This window comes from Electrophorus electricus, chromosome 11, assembly GCF_013358815.1.
Source record: "Electrophorus electricus isolate fEleEle1 chromosome 11, fEleEle1.pri, whole genome shotgun sequence".
Taxonomy (NCBI): Eukaryota; Metazoa; Chordata; class Actinopteri; order Gymnotiformes; family Gymnotidae; genus Electrophorus; species Electrophorus electricus.
Genome location: NC_049545.1, coordinates 25,358,883 through 25,369,090, shown reverse-complemented (window position 1 = coordinate 25,369,090; position 10,208 = coordinate 25,358,883). Strand labels below are relative to the sequence as shown.

The window sequence follows — 10,208 nt, the reverse complement described above, 5'->3', positions numbered from 1 at the left end:
GGTTAGGGTTAAGGTTAGTGTTAGAGTTAGGATTAGTGTTAGTGTTAGGGTTAGGGTCAGTGATTAGGGTTAGGGTTAGTGTTAGGGTTAGGGTCAGTGTTTAGGGTTAGTGTTAGGGTCAGTGTTTAGGGTTAGGGTTATGGTTAGTGTTTAGTGTTAGGGTTAGTGTTTAGGGTTAGTGTTAGGGTCAGTGTTTAGGGTTAGAGTTAGGGTCAGTGTTTAGGGTTAGGGTTAGAGCATTTGATAGTGACGGTTCAACCCGTCATTATCGCACATATATAGCGCGTTCATCGCAGCACGCGCAGTGTTTTCGCAGATTTCACATTCACGTGCAGTTTACTCGCGCCTCACTCAGACATTCTGTCGCCAACCACGTGACGTCACCAACGCAAGCAGGAGCTTCACCGATCGAATGTTTCCCTCCGCCGCTGGAGCTGGGCAAGAAAATAGTTCTTCACATGCAGATTGCTGACCTCGTGATTTTAACTTTTATTTTTAAAGAGAATTGTACATTTTCTCATACCACCACAAGTAAACAGCAAAACCTGCAGCAGCAACAAAAAAAACCACGTTTTGTTACAACTAGTAGACAAATAGTCCTAGAAGGCATTACGACTGGCCACAACCGTTGAAATATAGACCCAAGTGTATTAATAATTGGACACATAATTAATTTTGCGGTGTTTAATCCTACGAACATGAGAGAGAGTTTGTGTTGTGGAAACAACTGCTTACGGTGCATGACCTTGCATTGGTTGAATATGCACTTTGTTTTACAATTATGATCTTGACAAGAACATTTCTAATGAGGCGTAATGACAGACTCCACGGTCCCAGTTTTGGAGAGATGAGTATTACTCATACAAAGCAGTAGCCTTATAACCGCGCGCCGTGCCAGGACGAATGCGCATGCCTGTCTGTGCAGTCTGCACACCCACACTAACACTTCACAGTGAACTGTGCAGAAGGAGAATGCACCTGAGGGACGTGTGCACGTGCTTTAATCCATCGCCTTATACTGTATGTGTTTGTTAGGCTCCAGGTGCGCTGGGTGTCATCACCCTTAGTACACACTGTTACACATACATAAAATTAACTCCCTGAAATTTTATTTTGGCTATTTATTGTATTACTGTAAATTGTAAAACAACGATTACTCAAAGGTTCTGAAACCGACAAAGCCTATTCGTAAACTGATATATAAAATAATTGCTATTAGGTAAATGGATACCTGTGCTTTATTGTTGCAGCTTTGTTTTTAATGTGTAGTTACAGATCTGAAAACCTACATCAGATGGTACTAGGTTAGTCAGGCTTCTCTATCGGGTGGACTATATTTCCATAATATTGCATAATTTGTGTAATTGGAAATGTTGAACGGAACGGGAAAAGTCAGACTACTTCCCCTCGGAGCGCCATAACTTCATCCCGCGGCGGGATATGAATTTTGTGCGGACGGTGACGCAGTCCGCGACACACTGACGCCGGGAGTAATTCGGCTTGTGAGAGAGGGCTGAACAGACGCTCGAGGTGGCGCACGAGGTACGGGTGGATATTTTTTTGACTCCCTCCGTGAATATTTACACACTAACAAGTGCATCGCTCCTTCTCCGTGAGTGTGCATGAGCGCAATATTTAATCTACAACTCTAAAAAGGCGCGAGCTCGGTAAAGTTGGAGGTTTGTGTCGGTAGATCTGAACACAGTGAATGAAGTGGGAAATGCAACTAAAACGAGAGTCTGTGTGGAGTGTAACGTGATGGGTGTGTGTGGGTCTGTTCACACCACTGACTTAACTCTTAATGCTGTAGCTACAGATGTTTTTTTATGTGAGATAGAGGGAGGTGACACACACACACACACACACTCCCACCCACCCGGCTGAGGGAATGTCTGACATGCTGGAGGTAGTTTAGTTGTGTTTCGTTATGTAGCGGTTGGACTGTCCCTGCCTTCATCGCTGGTTAATCTGACCTTTCCTTCCTAACTAAATCCAGGTATATTTTGGCGTGACAATTTGGCGTAATTGCACGTGAGTTGGTAGAGGTCCGTGCGATGATTTGAGCCCCGTGCTTGATAAATCAACATAACACATCACGTTTTAGAAATGCGAGACCAGGTTTAATAATCTGCGGGTTATTTAATGCTGCTCTGTTCACGCTGCCGTTTTAAGTCATATGGTGAAGAGAGATTTCTTGAACATGGTTATTGTAAATATTAGTCGGTGCAAAGTGTGTGCAGGAGCTGAAGGATCAGATCCTGTGTTCCTGACATCATTGACGATGACATATCAGATTACTCAAAGGACAAGAATTCGTCCTTGTCCATGATTTGGTTGGTTGTTTGGATGTAAGCGGTCCAGTTGCTCTGTGGCAGCGTATCCAAGTGGAACGTGCTGTGTTGAAGGAATTGCTGGTTCTGGCTCTGTTTCCCCAGCTTGGCACTGGGCTGTGATCTGTTTAAAATGGTTTCTCAGTTACTGTGTCTTACATGGACGTTATTTAGTTGACCATCTTAGTTTTCCTTTATGGTAGACATTTTTGGTGTGTGTGTTTTGGGGAGTGGGGGGTGTAAAAGTGATGAGTGTCCCAATGCACTTCAGTGGTTGAAGTGTGTAGGTGTTTTGTTAAATTGTGTGCACTTGTTTGGTTAAGGTGTGTGGAGTTACATTTTATGCCATTTAGCTGGCAATTTTTTTTTTTTTTTTATCCAAAGTGACTTACAAGTACAACTTGAGTAATTGAGGGTTAAGTGTCTTTCTCAGGGGCCAAACAGTGGAAACTTGGCAGTGGTGGGACTTGAACTAGTCAAGTATCTTTAACCACTGGGGTTGTTTGGTTTTAAAGTGTGTGTAGTTGTTTGTGGGGTCATAAAGCTAGTTGAGTTTGTTTCAAGCAATTGAAAAGTGATGCCCTGTTAGTTTCAGCATGCGTGTAGGATCCATAGGGATGGTTGGTTTGTTTGTTTAGGGTTTGTCTGTTAATCTCTCTTACTGGATGCTACACTTTACTTTAATGACTAAGTTTAAATGGCAGCTCTCCATTATATCTGTGCAAATATCTCGTTTTTCCTATTTTTGTCCTTTCACGGTTTTCATATTTTTATGTCTTCTAAAATTACAGAAAATAAAAGAATATGAAATGTATACTGGCTAAACATTTAACAGTTTAAATATACTTATATGAATATATTTCAGCTTTTTTTAGTCTGTCCTGTTGTATTCTTGATCTAGTAATTACAAAACACCTCTCTAATTCTCTCTCTCTCTCTCTCTCTCTCTCTCTCTCAAGCAAACTGCACAGCCCAGTGTGTATTAATTTGTCATTCCAAATGCTTGTGTTGCAGCTATGCTGAGACATAAGCATGTGTGATCATCTGGGCTCAGTGCTGTCATGTGCAGTGTGGCCAGCTGATGAGCAGGGCAGTGCTGTGCAATTTGGCCTTTATGAATATCTGTCGTATTCTTTCTCTAGTTTGGCCTGCATGGTCATCTGTCGTATTCTTTCTCTATTCTGGCCTGCATGATCATCTGTCGTATTCTTTCTCTAGTTTGCTGTATTTTCTCTCTCTATGTCACCACTGTTGACTCCACCCCCCCCCCCCCCACCCAGTGAACATCTCAGTCTAGCTAAGCCTGCTGTCTAATGGAACCCCTAGTTCCAGGCTTTGATAAATAATGTACGTTCTTTATAATGCACAGTCCCTTGAGAGGACAAGTGAGCATCATAACTGCATCCTAAATGGATTAACGACACTGAGGCTGCACAGAATGATCCATTGAGAGGATGCGCGGGTCAGGCTTGTCAGGGTGGCGTGGTGGAGGCCACATTAGCCTTGTGGAACGCTCCACCTGCTCTTAGTAACATTTACATCCACTCAGGCCTACAGATCTTTGACTGAGTGCCTCCATTATGGCGCTTTTATTGGACTCCTGCGCTGTGCGTGGGCCAGTCAAGTGCCATTTTGGTGCATCTTCGACGGGAGGTTTGCGTATGGATGTTTATGGTCTTTTGTGAGGTTTTTTTGGCCATCTTTTTAAATTGATTTAGCAGGCAGAATGATTATGTTCATATGAGGCAAAACATTTGCTTTGGCTCTTTATTTCTGTATCGTTTTCCTTTATCTTTGCTCAGTCTGGAGTTTCAGGTTTTTGTGATACTTTGACTGCTATGTTGCTGCAGACGAAGCTGTTAACATTACTGCCAGACACGGTCAGGCTAGCTGACACATTCACGCCACCACTGTTTCTGCCAGGGCTTTGGGAACTCTGAACTATTTGTAATTTAATGAATTGAACTGTATAAGTGCAATGGCATAAAAATGAGAAGGAGCATGATCTAAAGGTCATAAGAATGGGACTATAACCTCAGAATGTGTAATGTGATCTGTGAATGTGTGACCTTTGACCTGAAGGCCAGGGAAACAGGACGCATTCATTTTTTTTTGTTTTTGTCTCCATTGCCCATTTTTTTGGCAGTTTTGCTCATTAGAGATGTGGACACACGTGTGTAAAGCTGCAGTGCTCGTTAGGGATGTGGACACATACGTGTGTAAAGCTGCTGTGCTCGTTAGGGATATGGACACACTAGGGATATGGACACGTGTGTAAAGCGGCTGTGCTCGTTAGAGATATGGACACGTGTGTAAAGCGGCTGTGCTCGTTAGAGATATGGACACGTGTGTAAAGCGGCTGTGCTCGTTAGGGATATGGACACGTGTGTAAAGCGGCTGTGCTCGTTAGGGATATGGACACGTGTGTAAAGCGGCTGTGCTCGTTAGGGATATGGACACGTGTGTAAAGCGGCTGTGCTCGTTAGGGATATGGACACGTGTGTAAAGCGGCTGTGCTCGTTAGGGATATGGACACGTGTGTAAAGCGGCTGTGCTCGTTAGGGATATGGACACGTGTAAAGCGGCTGTGCTCGTTTGGGATATGGACACGTGTAAAGCGGCTGTGCTCGTTTGGGATATGGACACACACACGTGTGTAAAGCTGCTGTGCTCGTTTGGGATATGGACACACACGTGTGTAAAGCTGCAGTGCTCGTTTGGGATATGGACACACGCGTGTGTAAAGCTGCAGTGCTCGTTTGGGATATGGACACACGCGTGTGTAAAGCTGCAGTGCTCGTTTGGGATATGGACACACGCGTGTGTAAAGCTGCAGTGCTCGTTTGGGATATGGACACGCGTGTGTAAAGCTGCAGTGCTCGTTTGGGATATGGACACGCTTGTGTAAAGCTGCAGTGCTCGTTTGGGATATGGACAAGCGTGTGTAACGCTGCAGTGCTCGTTTGGGATATGGACACACGTGTGTAACGCTGCAGTGCTCATTTGGGATATGGACACACGCGTGTGTAAAGCTGCAGTGCTCGTTTGGGATATGGACACACGCGTGTGTAAAGCTGCAGTGCTCGTTTGGGATATGGACACACGCGTGTGTAAAGCTGCAGTGCTCGTTTGGGATATGGACACACGCGTGTGTAAAGCTGCAGTGCTCGTTTGGGATATGGACACACGCGTGTGTAAAGCTGCAGTGCTCGTTTGGGATATGGACACACGCGTGTGTAAAGCTGCAGTGCTCGTTTGGGATATGGACACACGCGTGTGTAAAGCTGCTGTGCTCGTTTGGGATATGGACACACACGTGTGTAAAGCTGCTGTGCTCGTTAGGGATATGGACACACGTATGTAAAGCTGCAGTGCTCGTTAGGGATATGGACACACACGTGTGTAACGCTGCAGTGCTCGTTTGGGATATGGACACACGTGTGTAACGCTGCAGTGCTCGTTTGGGATATGGACACACACGTGTGTAAAGCTGCTGTGCTCATTAGGGATATGGACACACACGTGTGTAAAGCTGCTTTGTGATAACTTGTGTTGTTAAAAGTGCTACATAAATAAACTTGACCTTGATGCTCTGCAGGTACTTCCGCGGGTCCACCGTGACCAACCGAGTCATCAGTAGCAGGACAGATGAGATGTACAGAGGAAATGTAGTTACAGCACCTTTAAGTGTCTGAGGTGGAACTTGTATTTGAATGTTTCTTCACTTTATATCCGAACAGTGTGGCCTGCTTCCCTCTGTCCTGCTGCTGTAGTCAGGACTTGATGTTATGTTGTTGAAGGCACAGGATATTTTGACTGAACCCCAGACTGGTCATACTGGCTGTTTTGGTGCAGTAGAATAATGAACCCTTGTATGTGGTTGTGTTGATGGTCAGGTGCAGTTTGGAGGTCATGGCCTGTCCAGGCTAATCATTTGTCGTGACTCTTGAAGGCCTTTGTCCTCGTCTGTCCGGCCCAGATGTTTTGAGTGTGTCTTCCCCTGCAGTGTGACTTAGAGGCACATGGTAAAAGGAGTGGATACAGGCCTGTTAGAGCTATACAATTGCAGCTGACATGCACCCCCCCCCCCCCCCCCCCCCCCCGCACTTCCCTCCTGCTGTGTCGGCACCGGCCCTGGCCTATGTTTGGGTTACAGTAGGGTGTTTTCACCATTCTGTAGGGGTTCCCCTACAGAACATCTGGATGACTGTTTGTCTGGATTTGAAGTGGTTCTTAGTCCTTCACAGTCAAAGGCCAGAATGCCTCTTCTAGGTAAATGAGTGTCAGCGCTGTGAGAGTCCAGTGGGCAGAGGTGTTGGGGAATGTTTCCATTTTAGGTCTTTGTCATTGCCACAATATGAATACCTCCATAATGCTGCAGTAAGAGCCATTCTGCTGACAGGGCAGAGTTGGGTTATTGGCTTTCTCCTAGTCTTGACTCCAGATGTTTGGATTGAATGCAGATTCACGATGGAATTGAGCAGGCTGGAATCTTCCGAGCACCGCCCTTGTGCAGTGTTATTCCAGAGTTATTTCAGAGTTATTCCAGAGCACTTCTGACTGTTAAAATCCTGCTTATTTCTGTCTCGCAAGAGAAGAAAAAGTCTGGGCAGTGTTATTCTGGCTAAAGAGAATGTCTCTTTTACATTCTTTGCATGATGTCACTGCCAAAAAGACCGTTGGTCTTGCATTCGACAAAAAAAAAAAAACTGCCCTCTTTAAAGAAGAGTCACCTGCTTATACAAAACAAAACAGGCTAATACACCCTGTATTAGCCTGTTTTGTTTTGTATAAGCAGGTGACTTCAGCCTGTGGCTTTGAGGGTGAATTTGGCTCACAAGAAATGTCCCCTGTAGGAAAGTAATTTGTAATTAAAAAAACAACACCCCCACTTTATCGCTGTTCTTAGAATGTAAAGTGAATGCCTGACCCCACACCCAGACCCCACACCTGGACCCCACAAATTTGAATGAGAAGAAGAGGGAAAAGTTACCAGATAGCCAGACTCTTGTTATGCTCTGGTTATGTAAAATCTTTAATGTCTTCACTACTTTGCTGTTTGACATTTGCTAATATTTGGCGAGCCACTATGTCACTTAACAACATATTTTTCCTGTTTCAAGCATCGTGAAGTGCAGTACATCTTTAGCAGCGGTGAGCAAAACCTTCTCAAGGCCATGCTAACACTCTCTTATTCTAGGGTTAGGGTCATTCCACAGTCAGGAGGGAGCTGCGTCTTAGACAGACACGGGAACAATACAAGAAAAGGCAGCTAGCACCTCCATGTTTTTCTGGACCTCCATTTTGAGGTATTCTTTTGCAAATCACCAAACTAAATGGATATAACATACAAGTTAGAAACCAAAGCTGATTAATAACAAATGAACTTTCATCCACTGGGAATATTTTCTGCGTGCTTTATTTTCTTCCTGTAACAGTAGCGTGTTTCCAGCTGTAACAGTGGTATACTTGGACTAAACTGGCTCTTTTCGATGAATGCGTGTTTCAATGAATTGTGCTTAAGAATAAATATTTTAAATATATATACAAAAAGTTTGATGTGAACAGAAAAATGTAATTTGCACCAACTTTGAGCACCTGCACTGAAGGAACAGAACGTGGATCCTGATCCTTGTTGTGACCTTACCTTCATCTGTAGCGACACGGAACTATTTGAACGGTGACTGATTAAACACAATGCCAGCGTTGCCTGGTTATTTAACCCTTTGCTGCCTACAGGAGATGAGACGTTTCCTTTGTTGTAGTTGGGAGTGGGGTGTACTTTTCCCCCTTGCTCGACCCTCCCTGACAACAGCGGCAGTTCTGGGGTTTTTAAATTAGCTGCTGGCAGCGCTGAGCCTCTAAATATAGGAGAAGCTTTGAGCTTTCCTGCGTTGGCGCTTCACTGCAGCCTCAACCTCCCTGTTCCCTGCGATCTGTGTAAACAGCACCTGTTCTCGTTGAACGGCCTGTAGATCCGTGTTCCTGCCACTTTTGTATACCGTTGCCCAGCAGGATGTGAGCGGCTGGCGTCTCACTGCTGTAACACCCTGTCCTGTACAGCTGGCCTTGAGCTCAGGGACTGTGACCCCTCAACCCCCCACTCACCCCTCTGTGTTACAGCCCCCCATCCTCTGTGTTAATCAAGGGCATTCACACACACACACACACACACACACACACACACACACATGCATACACAGAGTGAGCAGAGTATTATTCTTAGTACTTTAATAGGTGGAAATCACTGATCTCTCGTCTAACTCTAGTTTGATGGACACACAGCTGATAGACTGTTCTAGACCATGGAGAGGAGAAAATGTTTTCTGGTTTCACATTCAGTGTTTTTGTCAGTTCAGCGCTTTTTAAGGTTTGGCAGAATATTCTGAATCTGCCCAGGTGTCCATCCGGCTGCCTTTCCTGCCATGTTAGCAGGATAGAAAACTGAAACAGACTAAGAGTGTGCATACCCCTTCATCATAGAGTTATCTTTTCTCTGTCTTCTCTGCTGCCTGTCTGGGGCTCTGATTGGTGGATTGTTGCCTGTCTGGGGCTCTGATTGGTCATCTGCTGCTTGTATGTTTTGGATGAACCCTAACACCCCTTTGTTTGTCAAATAGGATTTATGCAGTTCTTCACCCATTAGTGCAGAATGTTACTACACAAAATAACACCACTGCAAAATGCATCTGAAATCCTCCTCCTGTAGTTTATCATTTTGTGGATGAGGGACTGTTGGCAGCTGAAACTGTCCAGCATTGCTTTCTGATACGTCCCACCAGTGACATTCGAGACCGCTGTGTGAATGCTCCCACAAACCGGAAGCCATTTGGAGAACTTGCTGTTCGGGGATGTAATGGAAAACTATGCATTGTGACTGATGACCGCAATTCCCAGAAGCTGCTGATGGAGTGATGTCACTCCAAAGGCTCACAGGGTCAAGGGTCAGCTGCCAGGCACTGCTACCAGCCTAGCATTGTGCGCAGGGCTCTGGGGAGAACATGGAGCCTTGAGTAGAAGAGAGGATTTATAACAGAGTGTCTGTCTGTCTGTCTCACTCTCACTCCACAGGCTGGGTATCTAGTTCGATCTCAGGCCCTGCTGCTTTGCTCCAGCTGTGTTCCTAAGGCTGTGTGCACGTTCAGCACCCTCTCACTCTCACCATTGTCTGCGTGAGCGTGCACATCCATCTCCTCGTCTGGGATCCCAGAGGGTGTGTGTGTTGGTGAAACACGGTGATCTCCACGATGAACGTCACCTCACTGTTCTCGTTCACCAGCCCGGCTGTGAAACGCCTGCTGGGCTGGAAGCAAGGTGACGAGGAGGAGAAGTGGGCGGAGAAGGCCGTAGATGCACTGGTGAAGAAGCTGAAGAAGAAGAAGGGCGCCATGGAGGAGCTGGAGCGTGCGCTGAGCTGCCCGGGGCAGCCCAGCAGCTGTGTGACCATCCCTCGCTCGCTGGACGGCCGTTTGCAGGTGTCGCACCGCAAGGGCCTGCCGCACGTCATCTACTGCCGCGTGTGGCGCTGGCCCGACCTGCAGTCGCACCATGAGCTCAAGGCCCTCGACTGCTGTGAGTTCCCCTTCGGTTCCAAGCAGAAGGACGTGTGTATCAATCCCTACCACTACAAGAGAGTGGACAGCCCAGGTGAGCGCCACACCTGCTGGGCGTCAGGAGTTGGGTATCCACCTTACTGCACACACACACCATTTTTTGTTTGCTTGATTCCTGCTTTAAGGAATTAATTAATCGTCAGGTATATGTAATTTCTGTCAGGTGTTATAGAGCAAAGAATTTATGAACTGTATGCAGGACAGTGAGTTCACAGTACCGAACCCGACAACCCTTGTGGGACGGTGGGTTCACAATACCGAACCT

At 45.9% G+C, this 10,208-nt stretch overlaps 1 protein-coding gene across 4 annotated transcripts; it reads left to right on the top strand.

Annotated features, from left to right (window-relative positions):
- Positions 1-1,460: 1,460 nt before the first annotated feature.
- Positions 1,461-10,198, top strand: LOC113592234 (mothers against decapentaplegic homolog 1-like). 4 transcript variants are annotated; one of them, XM_027033035.2, is made up of 2 exons: positions 1,461-1,542; positions 9,402-10,198. In XM_027033035.2, the coding sequence occupies exon 2, from the start codon at positions 9,578-9,580 to the stop codon at positions 10,073-10,075; it is 498 nt and encodes a 165-aa protein (XP_026888836.1). In that variant the 5' UTR covers positions 1,461-1,542; positions 9,402-9,577; the 3' UTR covers positions 10,076-10,198. The 4 variants fall into 4 exon arrangements, with proteins under 4 accessions (XP_026888836.1, XP_026888838.1, XP_026888837.1 ...); XM_027033037.2 differs by having other exon boundaries at positions 1,535-1,612; XM_027033036.2 differs by lacking the exon at positions 1,461-1,542 and adding an exon at positions 1,910-1,996.
- Positions 10,199-10,208: the final 10 nt, after the last annotated feature.

Excerpts from the sequence above, each read along its gene's own strand:
- LOC113592234 (XM_027033035.2), top strand. The coding sequence starts at position 9,578 with ATGAACGTCACCTCACTGTTCTCGTTCACCAGCCCGGCTGTGAAACGC.